This window comes from Larus michahellis, chromosome 1 (assembly GCF_964199755.1).
Source record: "Larus michahellis chromosome 1, bLarMic1.1, whole genome shotgun sequence".
Classification (NCBI taxonomy): domain Eukaryota; kingdom Metazoa; phylum Chordata; class Aves; order Charadriiformes; family Laridae; genus Larus; species Larus michahellis.
Window position 1 is genome coordinate 749,050 of NC_133896.1, and position 27,708 is coordinate 776,757.

General features: G+C 70.6%; 4 protein-coding genes across 10 annotated transcripts in view; 2 read left to right on the forward strand and 2 right to left on the reverse strand.

Annotated features, from left to right (window-relative positions):
* Window positions 1-376: 376 nt before the first annotated feature.
* On the forward strand, window positions 377-9,943 carry LMF2 (lipase maturation factor 2). Its single transcript, XM_074573086.1, has 14 exons — window positions 377-525; window positions 1,413-1,666; window positions 3,181-3,209; window positions 3,503-3,699; window positions 3,929-4,107; window positions 4,321-4,459; window positions 4,844-4,978; window positions 5,111-5,216; window positions 5,552-5,648; window positions 5,780-5,962; window positions 7,070-7,238; window positions 7,630-7,741; window positions 8,041-8,149; window positions 9,109-9,943. The coding sequence occupies exons 1-14, from the start codon at window positions 429-431 to the stop codon at window positions 9,445-9,447; spliced, it is 2,145 nt and encodes a 714-aa protein (XP_074429187.1). The 5' UTR covers window positions 377-428; the 3' UTR covers window positions 9,448-9,943.
* Window positions 9,944-10,383: 440 nt separating this feature from the next.
* MIOX (myo-inositol oxygenase) lies at window positions 10,384-12,567 on the reverse strand. The gene is given in 10 exon segments (XM_074573088.1): window positions 10,384-10,644; window positions 10,746-10,858; window positions 10,956-11,005; window positions 11,156-11,223; window positions 11,327-11,436; window positions 11,736-11,803; window positions 11,888-12,050; window positions 12,175-12,255; window positions 12,410-12,531; window positions 12,534-12,567. Coding segments are annotated over 10 exon segments (918 nt in total). The 3' UTR covers window positions 10,384-10,535.
* Window positions 12,568-15,267: 2,700 nt separating this feature from the next.
* ADM2 (adrenomedullin 2) lies at window positions 15,268-21,303 on the reverse strand. The gene is made up of 3 exons (XM_074573089.1): window positions 21,224-21,303; window positions 20,952-21,076; window positions 15,268-16,489 (listed from the first exon to the last, which is right to left on the reverse strand). The coding sequence occupies exons 2-3, from the start codon at window positions 21,053-21,055 to the stop codon at window positions 15,841-15,843; spliced, it is 753 nt and encodes a 250-aa protein (XP_074429190.1). The 5' UTR covers window positions 21,056-21,076; window positions 21,224-21,303; the 3' UTR covers window positions 15,268-15,840.
* Window positions 21,304-26,059: 4,756 nt separating this feature from the next.
* SBF1 (SET binding factor 1) overlaps window positions 26,060-27,708 on the forward strand; it is an 88,155-nt gene continuing 86,506 nt past the window's right edge. For all 7 annotated transcript variants that reach the window (XM_074573090.1, XM_074573092.1, XM_074573094.1 and 4 more), the window contains exon 1: window positions 26,060-26,192. In XM_074573090.1, the coding sequence (XP_074429191.1) occupies window positions 26,138-26,192 (55 nt within the window). In that variant the 5' untranslated portion in view covers window positions 26,060-26,137. The remainder of the gene's footprint in view (window positions 26,193-27,708) is intronic.

The following is a 27,708-nucleotide window of genomic DNA, read 5'->3' on the forward strand; positions in this document are numbered from 1 at the left end:
CCCACAGCACAGCACCGCGCCGAAAGCCCAGAACCACAACACGAGAGCCGGCCTTCGCCTGCCGAGGGAGCTGGACACGGACCCGCGGGGACGGGACGGGACAGCCCGGCCTAACGCCAGCCGCCGAGGCCCTTCTACCCAGATAGCGCTGGAGGCCCGGCCCGGCCCAGCGCTCCCCACGCCACAGCCGCAGGGCAGCCCTGCTCAGGGTCGGCCGAGACTCCGGGTCCCCCTCAGATACCATCGGGGTCCCCTGAGCGCCCCCGCCCCGCCCCGCCCTGGTTCCCCTCCCCCGGCCCCACCTCCGGCCCCGCTCCGCCGCCGCCATTTCGTGCTTCCCGCCCGACGCGCCGCGCCCCGCGTGCGTGCTGACGCCTGTGCGTGCTGACGCAGCGCGCGCGGGGCCCCGAGGTGCCGCCGCCGCCGCCATGGGGGAGCCGCCGCGGCGGCCGCGCTCCCTCTTTCTGACTGGGCTGGCCGCCGCCTACCTCGCCGCCTTCGCCTCGCTCTACGTCCAGATCCCCGGTACGGTGGTGGTGGTGGCGGCAGCGGCGGTGGGGGGCTGCTGGGGGGTCCCCGGGCTGCGGGGGGCCGGGGGGCGGGGGTGTAGGCCCCACCGGGGGGCGGGTAGGCCTGACTGCTCTAGGCTGTAGAGGCTTTACTGGGGCAGGCCGGGTCGGTCCCGCCGGCGGCAGCGGAGCTCGGTCTGCGGCGGGGGCTCGGGGCTGCTCGTCCCGCAGCCGGGATGGGCCCGCAGCCCCTCTCGCTGGGTGCCCAGTCACCCCCTTCTGTGTGTGGCGTGGGGGGATGCGGACAGCCCCTCCCCGGGGGCGCGGGGCTGAGCCTGCCTGCCGCCCCGACGGCTGTCCCGGAGACCCCCGCGGGCTCCACATCCCGCTGCCGGGCTTGGTAGTGATCCCCGGTAGCGGTTTTCCCTCTAGCATCCCGTTTCCTTCCCCGGGGGGCTGCGAGGGGCTGAGCCGTGCCCTAACCTGAGCACCGGGGAGAGCGGGAGCTGCCTAGGCCAGCCCCGCTCCGTGGGGAGAGGGTTCTCTTTTTGCCTTCACCCCACCCTGGGGGTCTGGGGGCCGCTCCAGACCCTTACACCCCCCTCTCCGGAGCAGCACAACAGAGCTCTGCACACGCAGATCTCCCCTCCCTGCAGCGGGCAGGGCCTTCATCTCCTTTCCACGTAGCCACGCTGGGTCTGGCAGCCGCTGGCCTCTTCCCACTGCTGTTCCTTTCCCAGTTCCATGAGGAAACTGGGATGCCAGAGTGCAGGAAGAACTAGCTGGAGCGCTCCGGCCAGCTGCCTGCTTGTCAAGGCGCTGGCCAGGGGGCTCCCAGTTCTCCTGCCCCACATCTATGGGGCTGAGGAGGCTTTGTCCTCACTGTCACCATTCCCTTTCCAGGGCTGTATGGGAGAGATGGCATCCTACCGGCTCGCAAAATGCTGCGCCTCAGCGGGAAGGGCCTGTGGGAGCAGCTCCGGGATTTTCCCACTCTGTTGTGGCTCGGTCCCCACTTGGGTTTGGATACGGAGCTGGGGATGGAACTGCTCTGCCTCCTCGGCATCCTCGCCTCCTTCGGCGCCTTGCTGTTCGAGCCCCTGCGGGACAGCCTGCTCTTTGCCCTGCTCAGGATGCTCTACCTCTCGCTCTACCAGGTAGGGGACTGGGGGGGCTTGGGAGAAAGGGAGGCTTGCGGTGCCCTGGAGGGGTCGGAGCTGGGTCCTAGGAGGGTGGGAGCATGATGGTTTTGCCTTAGCATTGTCCTATGAGCTCCTGGCACACTCAACTTCCCTTTTGATGGAGCAGGGGAAGGTGCTGGCAGCTTCTTGGCTCGTGGCAGGGGGTACAGCCCCATCATTGTGCCTTCCCTGGGGTAAACCTCTCCCAGACTTGCCTATGAAGCCAATTCCCACACTGCTGGGGGGGCAGCTCCATCCCCTGCCCACCTAGGGCCCTTTCCCCACGTCCTGTGAGAACTCTGTGCCCCTCAGCCACAAATCCGCCCTCCCGAGCTGCTTGTACTCGCCCCTGGGGCTTTGGCTTCGTGTAGAGGAGCTCGGGTGAGTCAGAGTCTGCTAGCGCAGGCGGTGAGGGGGGGAGGTTTCTCTTCCCTCTGAAACCAGGGGAATTAAAGAGTAAAAAAAACCACATGTATTTGGGAAATCCCTCCCAGGCTGGGTGACTGATACCCCAGGGAGGAGCTCTCCTGCCCTGCCCGAAGGCAGCCTAGTGCCAGCAGCCCTTGCCAGTCCCTCCTTCTGGGGCTCGGGCCGTCCCCAGCACCAGTGGCTGCAGGGGACAGGGCTGGGAGGCCAGGAAAGTGAGGGGCCAGCATGGGAGCGGGATTTCTCCTGTGCTGGGGGGCTGCCCTGCAGCGCTGTTACCCCACATCCCCTATGAATTGCTCACACTTTTGCCCCAGGGGGAGCTGTTGTGAGCGGCCCCCCTCGCGCAGGGAGCTCCGCCAAGCCGTGCCGAGCTGCGTGGCCCATGTTTCAGGCTCAAGGAGAGGCAGGGTGGGAGCCGGGGCTCTGGAGTGACTCACTGCCTCAGCAGGGAGAAGAAGCAGCAACCAGGGCTGGGAACTCCTGGGTGATTGCCACCTGTGGGGACTCCGTCTCCTGGTGTGGCTGCGAGGGTACCATGCCACGGCATGAATGGCTCTGCCTCCTCCCGGCCACGTGTGCCAGCTGGGCCTTCCCCTCCTCACTCCCTTTTATCATAGAATGGTTTGTGTTGAAGGGTCCCCACAGCAGAGGGGCTCCAGCCCTCCCAGCATCTCCGGGGCCTCCTCTGGCCCCGCTCCAACAGCTCCGTGTCTCTCCTGTGCTGAGGCCCCAGCGCTGGAGGCAGCACTGCAGGGGGGTCTCCCCGAGCGGAGCAGAGGGGCAGAATCCCCCCCTCGCCCCCCTGCCCACGCTGCTGGGGACGCAGCCCAGGCTGCGGGGGGGTTCTGGGCTGCCAGCGCACGGTGCCGGCTCATGGCCGGCTTTTCCCCCCCCGCCAGCACCCCCAAGCCTTTCTCTCAGGGCTGCTCTCCGTCCTTCCATCCCCAGCCCGGGCTGGTACCAAGGGGAACTGGGAGGGATTTGCAGCCATGGGGTTGTTGTGGGGAAAGGGCCGGGGGCCAAATTGCACCCTGCTCATCACCTGCTCCCTCTCTCTACAGGTGGGGCAGATCTTTCTCTACTTCCAGTGGTAAGTCCGCCCTACCTCAGCCCTTCCAGCATGCTTGGCCGGGGGGCTGCCACAGGGGCTCCGTGCTGGGGGAACCATCCTGCCACCACTGCGGCTGGGCTACAGCTTGCCCAAGCCCCATGGCACGGAGGGCTGTGTCCCCTGCGGGCAGCAGTGACACAGCTCACCGCCTTCGGGAAGGGGTGGCATGCTGGCCAGCCCCTCGGCACCCAGGCTCTCAGTGCCAGCACGGCCAGGCAGAGCTGGCTGCCCGCAGGGTCTGCGGCGGTGGGGGACAGCTGTGTTCCCCACAGGGACAGCCTCCTGCTGGAAGCGGGGTTCCTGGCAGTGCTGGTGGCCCCCCTGCACCTGCTGAAGTGGCGGTCCACGGCCTGGCGTCCCCACGACAGTGTCACCTTCTGGCTGGTGCGCTGGCTCCTCTTCCGGCTGATGTTCGCCTCCGGGGTGGTGAAGCTGACCAGCCGCTGCCCCACCTGGTGGGGACTCACAGGTGAGGGGTGGCACGGGCTGCGGGGTGGCACAGGCTTTGGGGCACCCCTGCCAGGCAGGGGGAGCGGAGCATTGCCCTGAGCCTCAGGCTGTGCCTCCCATGCCCCGTAGGCAGCTGGAGGCTGCCGGCACTTCTCCTGTGTTGGGCACGGCTCTGTGCCAGCTGTGCCTGCTCCAAGCTGCGTCCCTGTGCCTCTCTCTGCACCCCTGACCCCTCCTGTCCCCCCCAGCTCTCACCTATCACTACGAGACCCAGTGCATCCCCACGCCGGCTGCCTGGTTTGCCCACCAGCTGCCTGTCTGGTTCCAGAAGTTCAGCGTGGTGGCCACTTACGTCATCGAGATCGCCATCCCGCTCCTCTTCTTCGCGCCCATCCGCCGCCTCCGGCTCTTTGCCTTCTACAGCCAGGTGGGTGGGCAGAGGGGTGCTGCTTCAGGTGCCGAGGGGCTCCCCAGGGACAGGGACCCAGCTCAGCCTGTGAGCAGGACAAGCTCCTTGCTCTGTGGGCTCTTGCAGGCAGGACTGTGGGTGCTGGGGTGGCCACGCTGCTGCTGGTGGGGTGTCTAACACCTCTGCCCCCCAGCACTGAGAGACCCCAGCCCTGCCTTTGCTCCTCCCCAGGTGCTGCTGCAGGTCCTCATCATCCTCACGGGTAACTACAACTTCTTCAACATGCTCACCATCGCCCTGGCCTTCTCCCTGCTGGACGAGGAGCATGTGGGGCGCTGGCTGGGGCGCAGCAAGAGGCGGCATGCCAGCAGTGAGTCCCCGGGCGGCTTATTTGGGGAGGTGGGATCCCCTTTCTGCCATGCCCTGGGTGGGGAGGGGACAGGCCACCATCACTGACCATCCCTGTCCGGGCGTGACAGTGAGAGGGGTCGTTCTGGCTGCCCTCTGGCTCGGTGCTGTGGGAGCAGCTGCCAGCACAGCTGCCTCGCCTGCCCCGGGATGGGGGTCTGTGCCCGTGGGGTGCTCGAGCTGGGGCCCTCGTGAAGCAGCGTGTTGGCTGCTGCTGCAGGGATGTGCTCGGTGCTGCCCGCTCCCTGCCTGGGCTCTCGGGGCACGCTTTTCCCCCCCCTCCTTGGTGCCGCGGTGGGTCAGGCTTCTTGAGCCCCCAGCGTTCAGCAGCCCTGCTCTGCGGCAGCCTGGCCCCCCAGCTTGCGGTCCTTCCTCTCCACCCTGCTGGAGCTGAGCACCTATGCCCTCCTGCTCTACTGGAGCGTCCAATCCTTTGGCCTGGAGATCAACTGGGAGAAGAGGCTGCTGGACTCCAAAGTGGGTATGTCACAGACAAGCCCGCAGGGGCTACCAGCCCGTTGTTGCCATGGCCCAGCCTGGTCCCCTGCACCCTCTGTGGCTCCTGGGGCCCGAGAGGCTCCTCATTGACCCTGTGGGTTTTCCCTCGCTCCAGCCTTCACCTATCACGAGTTCAAGATGTGGCTGCAGACGGTGACCCTGCCGCTGGTGGGGCTGGGCTTCCTCTCGCTCTCCTGGGAGATCCTCTCTGCATTGTACAGGTGGGTTTCGGGGGTGCTGGGCCTCCCCTGGGCCTTGAGGCTCTGCTGTGAGGGGCTGAGCAGGAACGGGGTGGCCGGCGCCGTCCCTGAGGGTGTGATTGGTGCGTGGAGGGACACTGGGATCTGGCGTGGGGTGCTTGGGAGGCAGCATGGGGTGGGGGCCCAGCCTGGAGGTGCTGGGTGAGGTAGGAGGGATTTTCCTCCGCAGCATTGCAGCGGGGCTGAGTCCTCCATGGCTTTGGGCATGGCTTGGGCAGCTCTGTACCCCACAGCTCGCCACCGCAGCCCCAGCCTGTGGGACTGTGCAGCTCTGCCCCATTTCTGCCCCATTGCAGGTGTGCCTGTGTCCGCGGCTGCTTCTGGAAGCTCTGGGCCATGCTGCAGTGGGCCGTCTTCACCACAGCGACTGTGGGGATGTTTGCCATCAGCTTGGTGAGCGGCTGGGGAGGGCAGGGGACAGCGGAGCACGCGAGGGGCTTGGGATACAGGGAGCGGGAGACTCTGCCTGGGCCCCCAAACCGCTCTGAGCTGTGGTGACGGGGCCCCTCTCTGCCGCTCCCCAGGTGCCCTTCACCTATATCGACCGCGAGTCCAACGACAAGCTGTGGCCCGGCATCCACCAGATGTTCAGCGCGGTTGAGCGCTTCCAGGTGGTGAACTCCTACGGGCTCTTCCGCAGGATGACAGGTGTCGGGGGGCGGCCCGAGGTGGTGCTGGAGGGCAGCTACGACAAGCAGAGCTGGACGGTGAGCTGCTGTTTCATAGAACCATGGAATAGTTTAGGTTGGAAAAGACCCTCAATATCAAGTCCAGCTGTGACCCTAGTGCTGCCAAGCCCACCACTGACCCATGTCCCTCAGCACTGCGTCTGCCCGGCTCTGAAATCCCTCCAGGGATGGCAACTCCACCACTGCCCTGGGCAGCCTGGTCCAAGGCCTGACAGCCCTTTCCATGAAGACATTTTTCCCAATATCCATCCTAAACCTCCCCTGGCACAACTTGAGGCCATTTCCTCTTGTCCCACCGCCTGTTCCTTGGGAGAAGAGCCCGACCCCCCCTGGCTCCCCCCTCCTTTCAGGGAGCTGCAGAGAGCGAGAAGGTCTCCCCTCAGCCTCCTCTTCTCCAGGCTGAACACCCCCAGCTCCCTCAGCCGCTCCTCACAAGACTCCTGCTCCAGACCCCTCACCAGCTCCGTTGCCCTTCTCTGGACACGCTCCGGCCCCTCGATGTCCCTCCTGGAGTGAGGGGCCCAAAACCAGACACAGCCCTCGAGGTGGGGCCTCACCAGTGCCCAGTACAGGGGGACGGTCACTGCCCCAGTCCTGCTGGCCACACTGTCCCTGATACAGGCCAGGATGCTGTTGGCCTCCTTGGCCACCTGGGCACACTGCTGGCTCATATTCAGCCGCTGTCAACCAACACCCCCAGGTCCTTTTCCGCCGGGCAGCTCTCCAGCCTCTCTGCCCCAGCGTGGAGCCTCCATGGGGTTGGTGTGACCCAAGAGCAGGACCTGGCACTTGGCCTTGGTGAATCCAGTCCAACAATCGATTTGGGCACCAGAGGAGCTGTGGGGAAGGGCTGAACCACGGCCGGCCAGGTGGGGTGGCCAGGGACAGGCACCAAGGAACAGACTCCAGTGGAGCCAAACATCCCTGTCCCGCTGGTGTGGTCCCCTCTGGGGCACCCAGCTGTCCCCCATGGGCTTTGCCCCTCTGGAAGGCGCCGGTAACCCTGGGGGGCTGAGGGAGGCGAGTCTGGGGGAGCTCTGCCCCGGGACGGTGGGGCTGGGGGAGGTCTAGGTCCTGTCCCCGCTGCCGGAGGTCCCCCAGCCCACTCTGCTCCCTGCCCCGCAGGAGATTGAGTTCATGTACAAGCCCGGGAACGTCAGCGTGGCCCCCCCCGTGGTCACCCCGCACCAGCCCCGCCTCGACTGGCAGATGTGGTTCGCGGCACTGGACCACCACAGCAGCAGCCCCTGGTTCACCAGCTTCGTCTACCGCCTGCTGCAGGGCAAGGAGGACGGTGAGTGGGGCTGGGGGCTGTGGGGCTGGGGGCTGTGCCGGGGGCTCCCCAGGCCTGACACCATGGCGGAGAGCCCACAGCCCCGCTCCCAGCAGTCGTGGCGGCAGGGAGCGAGGGGGCTGCCTGGGCTGACACCCCCCCGCACCCCCAGAGCAGCAGGCGGGGCTGTACCCACCCTGATGGGGGCTGTCGCTGTACCCCCAACAGTGGGTCTGTGCTCAGCAGCGGGTGGGGCTGTACCCACCCTGATGGGGGCTGTTGCTGCCCCCCAGCAGTGGGTCTGTGCTCCAGGCCCTTCCCTTCCCTGGGGATTCGGGGCCGCTGGGCTCCAGCCCTGCAGTGCTTTGGGGTGTCCCCGCAGCATGGGGGGCTGACACGGTGTCTCCGGCAGTGATCCGCCTGGTGCAGGTCGATGAGTCCCAGTACCCCTTCAGCGCTCGGCCCCCCGTCTACATCCGCGCCCAGCTCTACAAGTACTGGTTCACTGGCAGCGCCGAGGGCAGGTGAGTGGGGCTGGGCCCCCCCTGCAGATGCCCTGCTCCCCAAAGTGGTGTGACACCACATCACCCCGCAGGATTGTGTGCTGACTCTGCTCCGGCAGCTTGGGGACGGCGGGGCTGAGCTTGGGAGCTGCTTCTCGCTTGGCTAATTAGCTCATTAACTTGGCTTGGCAGTGCCCTGAGCTCTGCTTTGGGGAGGCTGGCTCGCTGCCTGGGTGGCGGGGGGGGGCGACAGGAGCCCGCCCTGCTCCTGCTGACGCTGGCGGGCGCGGGGCTGGGTGCTGAGCTCTGTCCTCCCGCAGCCAGGGCCCTGTGCCATGGTGGCGGCGGCAGCACTTCCAGGAGTTCTTCCCCACCGTCTCCTTGGGCGACCCCGCGCTGGAGAATCTGCTCAGCCAGCACGGCCTGAAGGTAGGGACACAAGGAACCCCCCCGGACCCGCTTTGTGCCACGGCCATTCCGCAAGGAGCCCCCCCAGATCCCCCTTGTGCCATGGCCATGCCGCGCTTGGGCCAGGGGACCCCCTGAGCCCCTCCCTCCCTTGTGCCAGCCACGCTGTGCTCGGGCCGAGGGACCCCCTTGTTCCCCTTCCGCATGCCACAGCCACTGCCGAGCTGCACTCTTGCCCAAGGGACCCCCTGACCCCCTTTCTCGTGCCACGGCCACACTGTGCTCGGGCCAAGGGACCCCCTGACCCCTTGCCTTGTGCTGTGGCCACACCGTGCTTGGGTTGAGGGACCCCTGGACCCCCCCTCCCTCGTGCCACAGCCATGCTGTGCTCCTGGCCAAGGGACTCCCTGACCCCCTCCCTTGTGCCATGGCCACGCTGTGCTTGGGTCGAGGCACCCCTGGATCCCCCCATCCCTTATGCCGTGGCCACACTTCCCTTGGGCCAAGGGACCCCCTAACGCCCCTCCCTTGTGCCATGGCCACGCTGTGCTTGGGCCGAGGGACTCCTTGACCCCCTCCCCCATGCCGTGGCCACTGCCACACCATGCTCCCAACTGAGGGACCCCCTGACCCCCCCTCCTCATAGCATGTCCATGCCATGCTTGGGCGGAGAGACCCCTAGACCCTCCTCCCTCATGTCATGGCCACACTGTGCTTAGGCCAAGGGACCCCTTTACACCCCCTCCCTTGTGCCATGGCCACTGCTACGTTACGCTCCCGACTGAGGGACCCCCTGACCCCCCTCCCTTGTGCGACAGCCACACTGTGCTTGGGCCAAGGCATCCCCTGAGCCCCTCCCTCATGCCGTGGCCACTGCCATGCCATGTTCCCGACCCAGGGACCCCCTGACCCCCTCCCTCATGCCGCGGCCACGCTGTGCTCGGGCCAAGGGACCCCCTGACCCCCTCCTCGCCCCCCAGGACAAGCTGTCCCCCCTGCGCCCGGTGGATGCCCTCCTGCCCTGGCTGCTGCGGTCCCTGCGCCAGCTTGTCCGTCCCTTCTCCGGCCCCACCGTCCTCTGGTCCCTCTACCTTGTGGCGGCCACCGTCTGCCTCCTGCGAGCCCTGGGCCGCCGGCCCCGGGGGGGTGCGCCCCCTGCCCGTCACAAAGGCCCCAGGCGAGGGGAGCCCACGGACCGGGGGGGCGGCGAGAAGAACGGGCAGGTGCGGAGGAAGGAGGCCAAAGAGGCGGAGGAGAAAGGCGAGTGCCGGGCCCGGGGGGCGGCCGATGGCCACGGGGGCACCAAGAAGAAGAAGTGACGCCTGGAGCCACCCGCCCAGGCCCCGTCTTCCACCCACGGACTGATGGCGCTGCCCCCCCTTGCCCCAGTGCTTCCCCGGGGTGGGGGGGTCCCTGGCAGGGGGGCAGCAGGCTGGTGTCCCCCCCACTGCTGTCACGCTGCCAACGCCTTCGCACACAGCACGGTCATCGCTTGCAGGTGTCCCCTCTGCCCTTCACCCCCTCCTGCAGCCCGGCAGGGCTGGGGGGGTGCTCCGTGCTAAGGGGGGTGCTCTGTTTTGGCGGGGGGGATGCTCAGTGCTGGCAGGAGCAGCTTTAAGGCATCGTCAGCCATCCCAGTTACCCTTCCCGCCCCCTCGGCTGCCCCTGGCCCCGTGCTCGGGGCAGTCTGGGGTGCTGTGTCCCCCCCAGAGCCCCCTGCCCCCAGAGCAGGGGGGCTCTGGCTGTAACGTGCTTCCTGGTGGGGGGAGCACAGAGGTTTCCTATAATTTTCTAAATAAAGCCTTTGACATTCCAGCCCCGTGGCTCTCCCTGGGGCTGGAGGGAGGGGTCCTGCCCCCCCGGGGAAGGGGGATGGGGACGGTCCCCCTGCCCCTCCCTGCTGTGATCACCTCCCCCCCAGCGGGGCTGGGGGCTGCGATCGGCACTGGGGGTGTGCGATGAGCAGGTTTATTGAATCGCTGTGCTGTGGGGCGGGTGGGGGTCCCACTGCAGTGGTCGCGGTGCGGGGGTCCCCGGTGCAGCAGTCATGGTGCAGTGCGGGGGTCCCCGGTGCAGTGCGGCGGTCCCCGGTTCGGAGGTGGTTGTGCAGTGCGGGGGTCCTGGTGCAGTGCGGCAGTCCCGGCGTGGGGATCACCAGTGTGGTGGTTGTCGTGCAGTCTGGTGGTCCCGGTGCACTGTGGGGGTCCCAGTGCGGTGCAGCAGTCCCGGTGGGGGGGTCCTGCTGCAGTGTGGGGGTCGCAGTGCGGGGGTCCCGGTGCGGTGCAGCAGTCCCAATGAGGGTCCCACTCAGCGCGGGGGTCCTGGTGGGGGGTCCCACTCAGTGTGGGGGTCCCGGTGCGGTGCAGCAGTCCTGGTGGGGGGGTCCCGCTCGGCGCGGGGGTCCCGCTCACCAGCAGAGCTGGCCAGGGCAGTACTTGTCGATGAGGGACTGGTAGTAGCCCCGCAGCTGCTGCACGTCGGGCAGCTCCTCCTGCTTGGTGTAGAGGTCGAACTTGCTGCGGGAGCGAGGGTGGGTCAGTGCCGGGGGGCGGCTGCTCCCCCTGGGGGTCTTGGCAGAGCCCCTAAAGCCCCCCTGGCCCCCCGCCGGGCCACGCACTTGAGCTCGCGGACCCAGGGCAGCATGCGGAGGTCCTCCTCGGAGCAGAGGTGCAGGTAGTCCCCGTGCGCGTGCCAGGGGTAGAAGGAGTGGAACCGCACCATGTAGAATGCCTGGGGGGACGGGGACGTGCCAGCCCACCCTCCCCACGGCAGGTCCTGGCCCCACGTCCCTCAGGGGTCTGCCCCACAGGCCCCCCCCAGCCCTCACCTCCTTGGGCAGGGCGAAGCGGTTGACCTTCATGACTCTGTACATGTACTCTGGGGAGAGAGCGGGGCGTGCGGGGCCGGGGCTGGACCCCCATGTGGGGCAGGCACCCCGAGAGCCCCTGCCCTATACGAAGGGGGGCATGGGGGCAAAGGGCCCTGCCCCAAGGAGGGGGGACCCCAGCTGCCCCCCCAGGTCCTTACCGTCGTGTCCCCAGGACATGAGGACGTTCTCCAGGCCGCAGCGGGGCTGGTACATCCCGTACTCGGTGCTGGGGAGGGAGCCGCATGGGGGGCTCGGGGCTGGACCCCTCCCCACACCCCCTGCCTGCAACATGGCGCCCCGCGGCGCCCTGGCCGGGGGTCCAGCCTCACCTGTACAGGGGGTCTCTGGTGTCGGGGTTGTCATGGAAGGTGGTGTCCCCGAAGACCACGGACTTCTGCACCTTGCAGCCCACAGGGAAGGTGTCCCCCACCACGGCCCACTGCGGGGGGGGCGACAGGTGTCCCTGGGGGGCTTGTACCACGGCCTGCCCTCTCCCTGCCGTGGCTGTGGGTCCGCCCTCAAGGTGTGGGGTGGTGCATGTGGGTCAACCCCAAGGTGTGGGGCGATGCAGATGGGTCCAACCTCGAGGTGTGGGACGATGAGTGTGGGTCCGACCCCGAAGTGTGGGGCCCACCCCAGCATGTAGGGTGATGCCTGTGGGGCCGACCCCGAGGTGTGGGGCGATGCGCATGGGTCTGACCCCGAGGTGTGGGGCGATGCAGATGGGTCCCTGCTCACCTGGGGCTCCCCGAACAGTGCCAGGACCTTCCCCAGGTCGTGCAGCAGCCCCACGAGGTGGAACCAGTCTGGGGGCAAGCGGGGCCGTCACCCGCCGCGGGACGTGGCCCCATGGGGGCTCCACGTCACCGGGGGGAGGTCAGCGGCCCCACCTTTGTCGGGGTGGGCCCTGCGGATGCCCTCGGCGGTTTGGTATGCGTGGTAGGAGTTGGGGAAGTCCACGTCGGGGTCGGACTCATCCACCAGCTGGTCCAGCAGCTCCAGTGCCTCCATGGCGCCCATCTTGCGCAGGGAACAGCTCCCGTACTCGGCGCTCTGGGGACATGGTGGGCGCTGGGGACCCCTGGGGACCCTCCCCGGGGCGGTGTGGGGAGCGGGGGCTCCCCCCCCCCAGCAGGGTGGGACCCGCAGCGGTGGGTTGCGGGGTGGGGGCTCACACCTTCTTGCGGACGAAGTCGACGGTCTGGTGGGTGTGCATCTGCAGGTAGGTGTTGTAGACGCGGTCCAGCAGCTTCCCCTCCTGCGGCGCGGCAGCAGGCTCAGGGCGGGGGCTCCAGGGCGGTGCGGGACCCGCCCAGCGTCCCCCAGGCGGGGACTGTACGAGGGACACCCAGGACCCCCCCGCCTGGGGGTCAGCACCCGTCCCAAGGGCAGGGTGACCTGCCCGGGCTCACCCTGTAGTTGCGGTACTCGGACTTGGCCTTGCCGGACTCGGGCCCCTCGGGGGGGTTGGCGTCCTGGGGGGTGAAAGGCCGGGCTCGGTCAGTGGGGTGACAGAGAACACCCGGGGGGGCCAGGCCGTGTTCCCCAAAGGGTAGGGAGCCCCCGCCATCACCAAAGGAAGACTCTGAACGCGTGGCACGGCGTGGCACCGGCACCCCCCCCGCTGCGGGACCCCCTCCCCCCCAGCCCCACAGCATGTCACCCACTATGGGGTGAGTGTTCACTTGCTCCCGTGGGGCTGGCACCCCCACCGCAGGGAGGGCATCGGGGGGGTCTCCACCCCCCTACCCCCCTGAAAAGGCAGCAGCCGCAGTGCTGAGCTGCGCCAGCCCCCACCCTGCCCCATGGGGGGATGCTGTGGGGCTGTGCCCCGCGACCCCATGGATGGGGGGTACACGTGCCGTCCGTGCACATCTGAGGGGACCTGCACCCCCACATGTGGGGCGATGTGTGTGGGTCTGACCCCGAGGTGTGGGGCGATGGGTCTGGAGTCTGACCCTGAGGTGCAGGGAGATGCACGTGGGGCTGACCCCCATGTGTGGGGCGATGTGTGTGGGGTCTGACCCCGAGGTGTGGGGCAATGGGTGTGGGTCCGACCCCGAAGTGTGGGGCGCTGCCTGTGGGGCTCAGGGTCCCGCCTGCCTGTACTCACCGCCTGGAGGCTCCTCATGCCGTGGCGAGGGGGGGTGGGCTCTGGGGCGGCCCCCGCGACCCCTGGCTTTATCCGTGCGGGGGCAATGGGTCACCAGTTAACCCGCCCCCGGTTAATGTTTGAGCCCACGGCCCCGGGGGACGCTGCCCCCTGCGTGGGCAGGGGCTGGGGACACTCGGCCCCCGCTGGGGACCCTGTGCTGCCGCCCCGTGCCCTGGGACCCCCCACCCTGACCCCTGGGCTGCAGACCCCCAGCCATTGGTGGCCCCTCCAGTGGCCAACGTGGCCTCGGACGCCTCACAGGGGCAAACTGGCACCCCCCGCACCTGCTCCGGTGACGTTGTGACGGGCACAGTGAGACCCCTCTGTCAGGACATGCCTGACGGCACGGTGAGGGGCTGTGGGCAGCAGAGGGGACGGGGGTGGCGGGGGCCAGGGGCAGCAGTTGTGGGCCACCACCCTGGCACAGCCCTCGCCACCCGGCCACTGATGGCCCCGGGGGCCACCAGTGCTCCCACGGGACCCACGCCTGCATGGGCCAGTAGAGACTGTGGGGAGTGAGACCCCTGGCACGGTCCCCACTCTCTCCCGCGGGACCCCCCACACGCGTCTCCCCTTTGGCCTCCTCTTCCTCCTCCTCCTCCTCCCCCTCGGCTCCTGTACAGACCCTCTGGCCTTGTCAGGGCTGTGGGTGCCAGGCGGCCATTGCTGGGACAGACACTGCACGGCTGTCCCCCCCGCGTGGCTGTCCCCGTGCTCGTGGCTGTCCCCCGCGCGTGGCTGTCCCCATGCTCGCTGCTGTCCCCCCCGCGTGGCTCTCCCTGTCCCCCCCGCGTGGCTGTCCCCATGCTCACTGCTGTCCCTGCTGCAGGGCTGTCCCCATGTTTGCTGTTGTCCCCCCGCCACATCCCTGTTCCCGCCGCGCTGCCATCCCTGTGGGAAGCAGCCGGTGCCCGTCACCTTCTGTCGCCGGTGGCCGTGGAACGCAGGTGCCCCCCCCGTGCCCGAAGCCCCCCCCCCCGGCCCCCCGTTCCCGTGGGAAGGCGCCCGCCGGCACCAGAGCTGGGGCTGCTGCCAGGCTTTATTCTGCACCGCGCTCGCAGCGGGGAGCGGGACCCCCAGGCGTGGGGCTCAGCGCTGACCCCGCCGAGGGCTGGGGGTCACCGCGCTGCTCCCGTGGGGCGCCTCACCCCGCTGCCGCAGGATCTCCCGTGGGACCCCCCCCGTCCTGTCCCTGTCAGGGCGCTCGAGCCGAGGCCGGGACCCCCGGGAAGGAGGGAGAGGGGCCGGGAGCTGCACCCCTGGGTGCTCCCCCCACCCTCGCCACTGCTGCTGCGGGTGGGTGCTGGGGGGCAGGGGTACCCTGGGGGGACAGGGGTGTTCCTGGGGGGCTGGGGGTGCTCTGGGGATTGGGATGCTCCTGGGGGACGGGGGTGCTCCTGGGGGGCTGATGGAGTTGCTCCCAGGAGGGACAAAGGTGCTCCAGGGGATGGGGGGATGCTCATGGGGGGATGACAAAGGTGCTTTTTTTTTGGGGGGGGGGGGGGGCCCTGTACCCAGAGGTCTGTGGGTGCTGCTGGCAGGAAGGATCAAGGTGCCGGGGGGCTGAGCTCCGTGTCCCCCCCCACTGGATCCGTCCCCCTCTGCCATCCCTGTGCCAGGGCTGGGGGGCAGCCTGGGATGGGGGGGGACAGGGACCCTGACAGGCTGGTGCCAGGGGCTGCACATCCCCCTCCCGCCAGGCCAGGGGGTGACACGGGTACACCTGGGGTGTCACGCCATGGGGTGACAGGGCCCCCATCCCAGCCCCCCCGAGCCCGTGGGGGTACAGCGTGTCCCCAGTGGGGCCAGGGGCTGTCCCCAGCCTGCCCCAGACATGCCTGAAGCTGCTCCAGGGGACAGGAGGGGACAGGGGCAGGAGGGGGGCACAGGACCCCCCGGCCACTCCTCTGCCGCCCCCATCCCCGTTCCCGGGGGCAGCTCGCCGTCCCCTGGCGCCCACCAGCACCCGGTCCCCGTCTCGCCGCAGGGCTGGGGGCTGTACTGGGGGGGACACAGGGTGCCAGGGGAAGGGGACACCATCCTCCCCCGGGGGAGGGGTGGGACCCCCGAGGTGCCGAGCCCGAACTGGGACGCATGGGGGACGGTGCTGGGGACTGCCCTGTGCCCCCGCCCTGGCTGGGGGAGCTGGAGCAGGACCCCCTTCCCCCTCGCAGCCGAGCTGCCCTGCCGGGCACAGGGGGGTCTGGGGTGGGGGCGAGGGGCTGCAGTGGGGTACAATGGGGGGCAGCAGCGGGGCTGGCCCCCCCGGGGCCCTGTGTGCCATGGCCGGGTGCTGAGCTGCTGAGTCAGGGGGGAGCGCGGCCTCTTGCACAAGGTGCTGCTGCGGTCAGCAGGATCCCCCGCCGCCCCTTGGACCCGCCGCCGCCGGCCACCACGGGCCACCAACGGCCACCACGGGCCACCACCTTCTTGCCCTGCGCCCGTGCTCCTGTCCGCTCCATGGGGCTCCGGTGGCGGGGGGGGAGAACAACACTCCCTCCGTGGGGACGCTGCCGTGTCCCTGGTGGGGCCGTGGCCGGAGCCGGGCTCTGCCGGGGGGCACCGGGCCCCCCCAGAGAGGTGCGGAGGGAGCCCAGCCACGTCTGACTCTGGAAGCACTTTAGTGGGGGTCCCGCGGGGCAGGGGGGGCACGGCCGTCTGCTGCGGTGTGTCCGTGTGTCCCCCCCCTCACCCGTAGCTGTGGGGGCTGTTGGGGTTCATGGGGGATGAGTCCTGGCGGCCCGACTGGCCCATCAGTTGCCAGAGGCGGTGGCTCAGGTTCTGCACCTGGCAGGTGCCCAGCACGCAGCCCACCCGCAGCAGCTGCCCGTGCTGCAGCCGCCCCGCCGCGTGCCGCCGGCCGCGCACCCCATGCCGTGGCACCGCGCCGTGGCCAGGATGGGGGGCCAGCCGGGGTCTGTGCCGGGGGGCCAGCTTCGGGCCCCGATGCGGGACCAGGGGTCTGCGCCGCGGGATGAGCAGTCGGTGCCGGGGGGCGAGCTGGGGGCCGTGGCGTGGGACGAGGGGTCCGTGGCGTGGGATGAACTTCGGGCTGTGCCGTGGGATGAAGGGTCTGTGCCGGGGGACGAGGGGTCCGTGCCGGGGGGTGAGCTTCGGGCCGTGCCGGGGGGTGAGCTGGGGTCCCTGGCGTGGGATGAGCTTCTGGCCATGTCGGGGGACGAGGGGTCCGTGCCGGGGGGCGAGCTTCGGGCTGTGCCGTGGGACGAGGGGTCCATGCCGGGGGGGGCCTCCAGCTGGCTGCAGCGGGGCGGGGGGCTGCGGTCCTGGGGGCTCCCCGAGGAGCGGGGCTGGGGAGGGTCTCCGGTCCGGGGGCTCCCTGCAAGAGAGCACAGGGGGTCAGCGCGGGGGGGCAACGGCAGAGCCAGGGCATCCTGGGCAGGGGGACGGGGGGGCTGGCTGTGCCACGCTGGGGATGCCATGGTGGGCTGGGGGGACGCAGCCCCCCAGCCTCGCCTGCCCCCCCAGCCGCTCTGCCCTGGGCCCAGAGGAGGAGGAGGAGGACGCTGAGGAGGAGGAGGAAGAGGAGGAGGAGGCGGCAGCGAGGGCAGAGGAGCTGCTACCTGCAGCCACACACGTACTCCCTGCTCCGGCGTCCTGCCATGGCGGCAGGGCCACGGGAGCTGCCACCCCCCGTCCCCCCCTTCCCACCCCGCACCAGTGGGGCTGGGACACCCCCGTCCCCCCCCTTCCCCCTGGACCCTCACCAGCCCCACACTGACCCACAAGCGCCAGCACCACTGGGGCCATGCGGGGTCCCCAAGCTCCCGGGGTCCCCATGGACAAACAGGGCCCCCCCGGCGCTGCCAGCTCTGGCACAGCCCGGGCCGGCCTCCCCCCGCACAGGAGCCGGTGACCCCACACCTTGGGGAGGGACACCCGCCATGGTGGCCCCAGGGCTCTGCCGCCAACCCGGGGGGCTGCCCAGGAGGGATCCGCGGCACCGGGATGGCTACGGGGGTGGCATGGGGATGGGGCGGCGCTGGGGGGAGCACCCTGCTCCGGCACCCACTGCCGAGCCCCCCGCACACACACATCCCCGCACGCGCAGTAACGGGCACACGCGTGTCCTGGTGCATGCACACGCGTGCACGCTCTGTAACCCCCGTACACACACAGCACACCCACGGCACGGCGTGCATGCAGACACGCACACGGTGATCCCTGTACACACACACACGCCAGCACACGCGTGTCCCAGCACACGCACACACTCCATAACCCCAGTACGTGCCAGCACACGCGTATCCCAGCACACGCACACACTCCGTAACCCCAGTACGTGCCAGCACACGCGTATCCCAGCACATGCACACTCCATAACCCCAGTACGTGCCAGCACACGCGTGTCCCAGCACACGCACACACTCCGTAACCCCAGTACGTGCCAGCACACGCGTGTCCCAGCACACGCACACACTCCATAACCCCAGTACATGCCAGCACACGCGTGTCCCAGCACATGCACACTCCATAACCCCAGTACATGCCAGCACACGCGTGTCCCAGCACATGCACACACTCCATAACCCCGTACCTGCCGGCACACGTGTGTCCCAGCACACGCACACTCCGTAACCCCAGTACGTGCCAGCACACGCGTGTCCCAGCACACGCACACACTCCATAACCCCAGTACATGCCAGCACACGCGTGTCCCAGCACACGCACACACTCCATAACCCCAGTACGTGCCAGCACACGCGTGTCCCAGCACACACGCGCACTCCAGAGCCCCTGCACACACAGAGGTAACACCAGCCCCCCGGTGCACACCCACGGCATGACGCGCTGCAGGTGTCCCGCATGCCCACGCAGCCCCACGCCGACCCCGTCCCGTGGGGACGCCGGGTGCCGGGGGCTTGTCCTGTCCGGGCCACGGCAAGGCCAGACACCGCTTGGCCACGAGCCACGGGAGCGGGGACAGAGGCCAAATTCCTCCTGCCCCGCAGAGCCGGGAAGCCCCGGGGCTGGGGCGGGGGGGGAGCCCCCGCTGCCCCTTCCCGTCCCAGGGCTGTTTACAGGAGGCGGCCGGTGCCCGGAAACACCGGTGGCCTCGGCCTTCCCGTCCTGGTGCTGCCGGGGACACGGCACGCGGGACTTTCCTGGCCGGCTTCGTTTCCAGCCCCGGCGCTGCCGGCCCCCCACGCCAAGCAGCCCCCCCCGTATCGGTGTCCCGCGGGACGGCCCCCGCGCCCCCCTCCTGGCACGACGGGCGCCCACCTTGGCCCAGCTCCCGGCGTGTCCAGAGTCCTGTGGGAGCAGGAGCCGCAGCGATCCCACGCCTGCTCCCGAGCCCCGCCAGAGACGCTGCGGGGCACCCCCCTGCCGTGGGGCACCCCCCTGCAGCCCCCCGCACCGTCCCCCCGCTGCCACCCACCCCGCTCCCACGGCCGCAGCACCCACGTCTGGGCCCCGTGTGGCGGGGCCCGGCCTGAGGAACACCCCCCCCAGCAGCACACAGCTGCCCCCCCTTCCCCCGGGACCCCCACGGCGCTGTGTCCGTGCCATCCCGCCCAGCCCGAGCCCGGTGTCGGGGTGCCCCGGTGTGTGTCCCCCCATATCCATCCCCACATGCTCCGGGCAGGGCCCCCCCTCCCCGCCCCCCCGGGAGCTGCGCCAGCGGCTGCCTGCGGCGCCGGGAATCCCTCGGGAGCCAGAGGCAGGATTCCCACGGCGCGGGCACGGCCCAGACCCGCTCCTCAAGCAGCAACACGCACACGCAGAGCCTGTGCTCACACCTGCGTGCGCACACGCACACGCCGAGCCCGGGCACGCACACGCCGAGTTCTTGCACACGCGTGCAGCCACACGTGCCATGGCACACACCCCCATGGTCTCTTGCACACGCATGGCACACGCGCCCCCCGGGATATCACACGTGTACCCTCTGTGCTCTCACACACGCATGGCACACGCACCCACCGGGATATCACACGTGTACCCTCTGTGCTCTCGCACACGCACGGCACACGCACCCACCGGCTCTCACACACACGTGGCACATGCACCCCCCAGCTCTGGCACACGCACGGTACACGCAACCCCTGTGCTCTCACACACAGATGGCACATGCACCCCATGGTCTCTCACACATGTATGGCACACGCACCCCCCGGGCTCTCGCACACGCGTGGCACATGCGTGGCACACACACCCACACGATCTCGCACACGCACCCCCCGGGCTCTCGCACACGCGTGGCACACGCGTGGCACACACACCCCCACGATCTCGCACACGCACCCCCTGGGCTCTCGCACACGCGTGGCACACACACCCCCAGGATCTCGCACACGCACCCCCTGGGCTCTCGCACACGCGTGGCACACACACCCCCAGGATCTCGCACACGCACCTCCCGGGCTCTCGCAAACGCATGGCACACGCGTGGCACACACACCCCCACGATCTCGCACACGCACCCCCCGGGCTCTCGCACACGCGTGGCAGACACACCCCCAGGATCTCGCACACGCGACCTCTCCATCACGGCGTGAACCGAGACCCCGTCCACCCCCTGCCCACGGACACGCGTGAACACGCCTGCACACAGGTACCCGGCCCCCCCCCAACGCGCCTTGCCGCCCCCGCACGCCCTGGCCGCATCCCGCCCCCTCCCAGCACCGCTCCCCCATTCCCCCGGGACAGGGGGGGCCCGGGACCCCTCGCCCCCCTCCCTCCACCTCGTCCCCCCGGGTCCCCCCCGGCGCCGCAGGGACAAGCAGCGGGGGCAGGGTTGGGGTGCGGGTGGGAGATGGTGCCCAGGGGACCCCCCAGCGCCCCCCCCACCCCGCAGCCCCCCCGGGACTCCGCCACAACCTGCCGCCGGGCAGGACGGACAGACGGACGTGCCCCCCTGCCCAAACCCCGGGGCTCCGCGGGCGGCCGGGGGGGTGACAGACGGACACGGGGGGGCTGGGGCAGGAGCGAGGGCACAGACCCCCCCACGCGGGGCCGGGCGGGGGGGGCAGGGCTGTGTCCTGGGCACGGGGGGGGGGCGGGGGCACAGAGCGGTCCTGGGCAGGGGTGTGGGCGGGGGGGGGGACACAGAGACACCCCGGGAAGGGGCTCGGGCGGGGTGGGGGGCGGGGGGGCGCGGAGCCCCTCCGGGCAGGGGGGGTGCAGGCGGGGGGGGGGGGGCACGGGGGTGTCCCGGGCAGGGGGGGGTGGGCAGCCCCATACAGGGGGGGCAGAGAGAGGGTGCGGGCGGGGGGGGGCAGGCGGGGGGGGGGTGTGTGCACAGAGCCGCTCGGGGCAGGGGGGGCACAGAGCTGTCCCGGGCGGGGGAGGGGGGGAAGCGGGGGGGACACAGAGCCAGCCCAGGCAGGGGTGCGGGACGGGTGGGGGGCACAGAACCGGCCCGGGCAGGGGGTGCAAGCGGGGCGGGGCGGGGGGGGGGGGGACACGCACAGAGCTGTCCCGCGCAGGGGTGCGGGCAGAGGGGGGACACAGAGCAGCCCCGTGCAGGGAGATGCGGGCGGGGAGGCACAGAGCGGTCCCTGGCGGGGGGGAGCGGGGAGCGGGGGGGGGGCGCACAGAGCCGGCCCAGGCAGGGGTGCGGGCAGAGGGTGCGGGACAGGTGGGGGGCACAGAACCGGCCCGGGCAGAGGGTGCGGGCGGGGGGGGCGCACAGAGCTGTCCCGGGGAGGGGTGGGGGGGGCACAGAGCAGCTCCAGGCAGGGGTGCGGGCAGAGGGGCGGGCGGAGGGTGCGGGGTGGCGCAGCACCGGCCCGGGCGGGGGGTGCTGCGGGCGGGGGGGTTGCGGGGTCCCGGCTCACCTGCGCCTGGGGGAGCGGCCGCGGGGCAGGGCCAGGCCGTGGGGCAGCTCCAGCAGACACAGCGCCAGGCTGATGCAACCCAGCGCCAGCCGCGGGGCTCGCATGGCGGGGCCGGGCGGGACGCGCTGCGGGAGAGAGACGGGCCGGGGCTGGGTGCGGGGCCGGGGCCGGGCTCAGACCGCCCCCCCGCAGCCCCCCGCTCCCCCCACTGCCCAGCCCCGTCCCGTCCCGTCCCGTCCCGTCCCGCAGCCCGCTGGGGGTCCCGGCCGTACCTGGGCGGAGACGCGGGGGCCGGGTGCGGGGTCGGGGTGCGGGGTCAGGCCGGGTCCGTGCCTCGCTCGGCGCTGCCGCTCCCCGCCCCGGCCCAGGTTAAATATCGCCGGGCTCGGCCGGCGAGGAGGAGCCGAGCGGCCGCGGGAGGAGCCACCGGCACGGGGCGGGGGGGGGGCGCTCCGCACCGGCCCCGCACCGCCCCCCCCCCAGCGCCGCCGCGGCTTCCCCGGACCCGCCCGGGAACCATCCCGGGAACCATCCCGGGGGGTCGGGATGGGATGGGGCGGGGGAAGCGGGCCGGGATGGGGCTGGGGGACCCATCCCGGGGGAACAGGACGGGACAGAAATGGGAGACCCATCCAGGGAATCCGGGCTGGGGCTGATGGGGGGGTGAGGGTATTCCCCACCCCCCCGCCAGCCCCTTTCCCAGCACCTGCGCTCCCGGGGGGCAGCCCCGGGAGCCGTCCCGCCCCCCCCATCCCGCTGCCATCCCAGTGCGGACCCCCCCCAGCCCCGCTCGCTGCTCCGCGCACCCGGGGGGCAAACCCAGGCTGGGGGGCGAGGGGCGCATCCCGCCTCCCTTCCTCAGCGCAGCCCAGTGCGGCCAGTGCCTCTTGCCCCACGCTGCCCTGGGGCCGCCCGCCCGCCCCTTCTCCCGCGGCTCCTTTGGGTGGGTGTTTTTAAACGTCCCACGGGCCCGTTCCCGGCAATTGAGGAACGGGACGGCGGGGTCAGGTGCGGCGCTGCCCCGCGGGGAAGGGGCTCCCCGAAAGCGGGGGCGGGCGGGGGGGGCTTGGGGGGCAGCGGGAGCTCAGCGGGGGAAGGGGATCCCCTCCAGCCCCCCTCGCCGGGACACCCCGCCTCCCGCTCCGGGACGGGGTCTGGGTGTCCCCGGGGGCGAGCAGCCCCCAGCACCCCGGGGTGCCCGAGCCGGGGTCCGCGCCCCCTCCCCCCCCCGCCGGAGGCCCCCGCGTGCTCCGCATCGCTGGGATTCTTCCGCATTACCGGGACACAAAGGCTGCAAACACCCGGCCCGGGGCGGGGGGATTTACCGCAGCACCTGATCCCGGGGCGGGGACGGCCCCCCCCAGCGGAGCCCGGGGCGGGGACAGCCCCCCCGCGGCTCCCCGCATCTCCCGGGTGGGGGTTGTGCGGGTGCCGGGCTCTGCCGCTCCTTTGGGGATGGGTTATCCCGGAGAGAGAAACCCGGTGGGAAAACGGGGCGAGCGAGCACGGGGCATGGCCCAGGCTGCGGGGACACCCCTGTCACCCAGAGGGACCCCGACAGGCTGGAGAAGGGGGTCCCTGTGACCCCCATGGGGTCCAAGCAGGCCCAGTGCAGGGTCCTGCCCCTGGGTGGGGGCAGCCCCCGGTGCCAGCCCGGGCTGGGGATGGAGGGATGGAGAGCAGCCCTGAGAGAAGGGCTTGGGGGGCTGGGGGGGGAAAAGCCGGCCATGAGCCGGCACCGTGCGCTGGCAGCCCAGAACCCCCCCGCAGCCTGGGCTGCGTCCCCAGCAGCGTGGGCAGGGGGGCGAGGGGGGGATTCTGCCCCTCTGCTCCGCTCGGGGAGACCCCCCTGCAGTGCTGCCTCCAGCGCTGGGGCCTCGGCACAGGAGAGACACGGAGCTGTTGGAGCGGGGCCAGAGGAGGCCCCGGAGATGCTGGGAGGGCTGGAGCCCCTCTGCTGTGGGGACAGGCTGAGAGAGCTGGGGGGGTTCAGCCTGGAGAAGAGAAGGCGCCGGGGAGACCTTCCAGCCCCTTCCAGTCCCTAAAGGGGCTCCAGGAAAGCTGGGGAGGGACTCTGGCTCAGGGAGGGGAGCCACGGGACGAGGGGGAAGGGTTTTCCACTGGAAGAGGGGAGATTGGGATGAGATCTTGGGAAGAAATCCTTTGCTGTGAGGGGGGTGAGCCCCTGGGCCAGGGTGCCCAGAGAAGCTGTGGCTGCCCCATCCCTGGAGGGGTTCAAGGCCAGGTTGGACGGGGCTCGGAGCAACCTGGGCTGGTGGGAGGTGTCCCTGCCCAGGGCAGGGGGTGGCACTGGGTGGCCTTTAGAGGTCCCTTCTCACCCAAACCCTTCTGGGATTTTATGATGCACCGACCCCCTTCCCAGGGCTCCCCGCCACAGGCCATGCCGCAGTGGGATGTCACCCTGTCACCTGCACGGCCCTGGCACCCCAAAGCCCCCCAGGCAGCGCCATGCCGGGGGTCCGGGCTGGGCTCCCCCAGGACCCTGCTCCGGTCCCCATCGGTCCGCGGCTCAGCGGGAGCGGGGACTCGGGCTCATTAGCGTGTGGTGAATGCAGGTTTCGGGGGGGGGGGGTGGGGAGCCGCCCTCGCTGGCCGGTCCCCCCTTCCCCGGCGGGGGCAACGGGTGGGGGTCTCTCCCCAGGCCGCCCCCACCGCCCCGGGGGCCTCCGCTTCCGCGCCCCCCCTCCCCGCCCAGTGCTGGACCCAGCCCGCGGCAGCACCTCCCCCCCCCCGGAGCTCTTCGCCACGGCCCCAACAGCTTAATTAGCTTAATTACCGCCCGGGGGAGAGCGGCGCCTGCAGCCCCCTCCCCGCTCCCCCTGGGGCAGGTGCGTGGGACAGGAGCGGGGGGGGAGGGGCTGCACCCCCGGCAGGACCCGGCCGAGACCCCCCCGACCTCGCGGGGACCCCCGGTGGGGGCGGTCAGGGCTCCCCCATCGTGTCTGAGCCCCCCCCTCCACGGCAGAGCCTCCGCACTTGGCTGACCCCCACTCGTGGGGCAGCGGAGGGGAGCTCTGCGGGCACTATGGGGGGGCTGGGGAATCCCCGGCCAGACGGGAATTTGGGGGGTCTTGGGGGATCTTGCCCCCGCCCGACCCCGCGCGTGGGGTCCCGTGGGATCCGGCCCATCCCCTCCCCCCCCAGTTCTGGGGTCCCGTGGGATCCGGCCCCTGCCCCCCTGCCCGTGGGGTCCCGTGTACCGGGGGGGGGCGGCGGCCGGGCGGCGCCGAGCTGCCCCCCCATCCCGCACGCACCCCACGTCGCGCTCCCGCGTGGGAGTGGGAACGGGGATTTTCCCGGTGAATCATCCCGGCGCCCGTCCCGGCGCCCCACGGGCGGCTGCGGGGGACGGGGGCTCCGCGCCCGGGACCCCGGCCCTCGGGGGGGATCTCCCGGAGGGGGGGGTCACGCCCGGGGGCTGGGCACACCTGGGTGACCGTGTGCGTGGGAGCTTGGCGCGATCCGGGCCGCGCACACGCGGGCACCCTGCGGGGTCCCGCACACCCGAGGGGGGTGTGCACACCGGGGGATCCCCGCACACCGGGGGATCTCTGCACACGCGTGTCCGTGCACACCGGGATCCCCGCACACCCCTGTCCGTGCACACCCAGGGGGTCCCCACGCATCGGGAGTCCGTGCACACCCGTGTCTGTGCACACCCAGAGGGTCTTTCACACCGGGGGTCCCCAAATGTGTGTGTCCGTGCCTGCCCGAGGGGTCCCCGCACATCGGGGTTCCCGCACACCCGGGTCCCCGCACACTGGGGGTCGGGGTCGGGTACACGGGGGGTCCCGCACGCCCGTGTCCGTGCACACTGAGGGTTCTGTGCACACCGGGGTCCCTGCACACCTGCGCACGCGCCCGCACACGCGTGTCCCCGCATACCGTGGGTTCCCCGTACACCCGAGGCATCCCCTCAAACCCGGGTCCCCGCACACGGGGGCCCCCGCACACTGAGGGTTCCCCGCACGCCCGAGGGGTTCCCGCGCACCGGGGGCCGTGCTCACCGGGGGGGTCCCCGCACACCCGTGTCCCTGCACGCCCGAGGGATCCCCGCACACCTGGGTTCCTGCACACCGGGGTATCCCCGTACACCCGAGGGGGGGTGTCCGTGCACAGCGGGGGGTCCCCGCACACTCGTGTCACCGCACACCTGGGTCCCCGCGCACCGGGGTCCCCGGACACCCGAGGGATCCCCGCCCACCGGAGGTTTCCCGCAGACCCGTATCACCGCACACCGGCGTGTCCCCGCACACCCGGGTCCCCGCACACCCGGATCCCCGCACACCCATATCATCGCACACTGGGGTGTCCCCCACACACCGAGGGGTTCCCGCACACCCGAAGGGGGTGATCCGTGCACACCGGGGGGTCCCCGCACCCCCGTGTCCGTGCACACCCGAGGGGTTTCCGCACACCGGAGATTCCCCGTACACCCGTGTCCCCGCACAGCTGGGTCCCCATACACCCGAGGCGTCTCCGCACACCCGTGTCCGTGCTCACCGGCGGGTCTCCGCACACCCGAGGCGGGGTGTCCGTGCACACCAGGGAGTCCCCGCACACCCGTGTCCCCACATACCGGGGTCCGCGTACACCCGAGGGGTCCCCGCATACCGGGGGTTCCCCACCCACCCGTGTCCCTGCACACCGAGGGGTCCCCGTACACCCGTGTCCGTGCTCACCGGGGAGTCCCCGTACACCCAAGGGGGGGTGTCCGTGCACGCCGGGGGGTCCCCGCACAACCGTGTCCGTGCTCACTGGGGGTTTCCGGCACACCCGGCTTCCCGCACACCGGGGGGTCCCCGTACACCCGAGGGGGGGGAAATCCGTGCACACCGGGGGGTCCCCGCACACCCGTGTCCCCGCACACTCGAGGGGGGGGTCCCAGCAAACCGGGGGGGGTCCCCGCCCCCCCCCGGGGGAACCCCCGTCCCGAGGCCCCGCCCCCACCGCCGAGGCCCCGCCCCTCCCCTCCCTTCCCGCCCAATGGGCTGCGTGGCCCCGCCCCCTCGCTCCCCGGCCGGCGCATGCGTAGGGCGGCTCCGCCCGGGCCGGGCCAAGCGCGAGCGGGGGGCCAAGATGGCGGCGGTCGGCGGGGAGCGCGGGCGGGCGGGCGGCGCGGCGGCGGCGGTGGGGGGGCTGTGAGCGGCCGCTGGCCCCCCGCCATGGCTCGCCTGGCCGACTACTTCGTCCTGGTGGGATACGACCCTGGAAAACGCGGTGAGAGGCGGCTGGTGGTGGTGGTGGGGGGCGCGGTCGCTGTCATAGGGCCGGGGGTCAGGGCCCGGGCCCGGGCCCAGGCCTAGGCCGAGGGTCCCGGGGGGGGGGGGGGGGCTTCAACGTCCTTCAACGGTGCTGCCCGGGCCCTGCCCGTGAGGCGGACCGGCCCGGGGCGCGGTTCCGCGCCCCGGGCCGGTCCGCCTCACGGGCAGGGCCCGGGCAGCACCGTGAATCCCCTCAGAGCAAGGCCGGGGGAGAAGTACCGTCCCTGGGGGGCAGCAGCTCCAGCCGCCCCCTCCTCGAGGCCTTACGGGCCTTCGCTCCGTTCGCCGGCTGCCACAAAACGTTTGTGCGTCGTTGTGCTAAATTACAGGTTTCTGTCGTTCTAGTGGCTGACCCCCCCCCCCCCCGCCCCCCCACTCCCTCCTCTGCCGGCTGAGCTGTCACCGCTGTGGAAACACTGGCTGGGGTTGGTTTGTGTGTGTGGGGGTGTTCTGTCCACAGCTTGCTCCCAGCCCACATCCCCTCCCCGAGGAGACCCAGATTCCCTCCTGAGAAGACCCAGATTCCCCCCAAGCAGACCCAGATTCCCTCCTGGGAAGACCCAGATCTCTCCCAGCAGACCCAGACCCCCCCAGGACGGGGATGTCGTGCCCCGGTCGGTGCTGGGGGCGTCTCGGGGGCTCCCGACCCACAGCTCTGTTTAGAGACTTCGTCCTCGGCCCACGTCTGTTCTTGTGTGGGGTCGGTTGTGTTGGTTGCGGGGTTTCATTTGTTTGTGGGCTCTTTCCGTGACGCCGCCTTCTGCTTTCCTGCACCCGACGTTTTTTTGCTAAAAACTAGCGCTGTAGGCGTTATAAAGGAGGCTGAGCTTACCTAAAATGAGGACTTCCTTGCAGAACAGACACCAAGAGCATCAATTCCCCAAATTGCACATTGACAGAGGAAGAGGCTGGTGGCTGGGATTGTTTTAAGTGCGCACTCGGAGCTGAGGAGAGGGAAATCCTTTTCCACGCAGCGCCTGTTAAACCGTGGGTTTGATTATTATGGGAAGTTGTTGAGGCTGAGAGCGTAGTTTTAACGTTCAGAGCGGCTGCACGGTTGTATGGATGGGGGTGTTTTCAGTGCGGATCCCAACACCTGTCACTGATGCTCCGTCTCCCCGGTGCCCGAGCGGCCGGGGGCTCCCCTGCGTAAGGCAGAGCTCTGGGCAGCATGGCCTGCAGCTCCTCTGCACATCCAGCGTCAGGAAGGCGTTGGGATGGAAAGCAGCCATTCCGGAGAAGAATTTTGATGTTTTCTGAGGAGTCTGATTGTGTGGTGGGGTGTTTTATTATTATTATTATTATTATTGCAGGCGTCTTGCCCTGGTGTCACAGCGTCCCATAGCACCAGAGCGGGAAGGAGCCACTCTGTGCCTGTGGGATCTGCAGGAGGTGGGCTGGGAGCAGACGCAGCGGCCTCTCGGGAGCAAGTGTAGGGCTGGGGCGATGCTTCGCAGCTGTACTGCCTTCAC

Excerpts from the sequence above, each read along its gene's own strand:
- LMF2 (XM_074573086.1), top strand. The coding sequence starts at position 429 with ATGGGGGAGCCGCCGCGGCGGCCGCGCTCCCTCTTTCTGACTGGGCTG. Across the intron at positions 5,963-7,069 it reads ACGACAAGCAGAGCTGGACG|GAGATTGAGTTCATGTACAA; the intron begins GTGAGCTGCTGT and ends CCTGCCCCGCAG. Across the intron at positions 7,239-7,629 it reads GCTGCAGGGCAAGGAGGACG|TGATCCGCCTGGTGCAGGTC; the intron begins GTGAGTGGGGCT and ends TGTCTCCGGCAG.
- ADM2 (XM_074573089.1), bottom strand. The coding sequence starts at position 21,055 with ATGCGAGCCCCGCGGCTGGCGCTGGGTTGCATCAGCCTGGCGCTGTGT. Across the intron at positions 16,490-20,951 it reads GGCCGCTCCCCCAGGCGCAG|GGAGCCCCCGGACCGGAGAC; the intron begins GTGAGCCGGGAC and ends GCTCTCTTGCAG.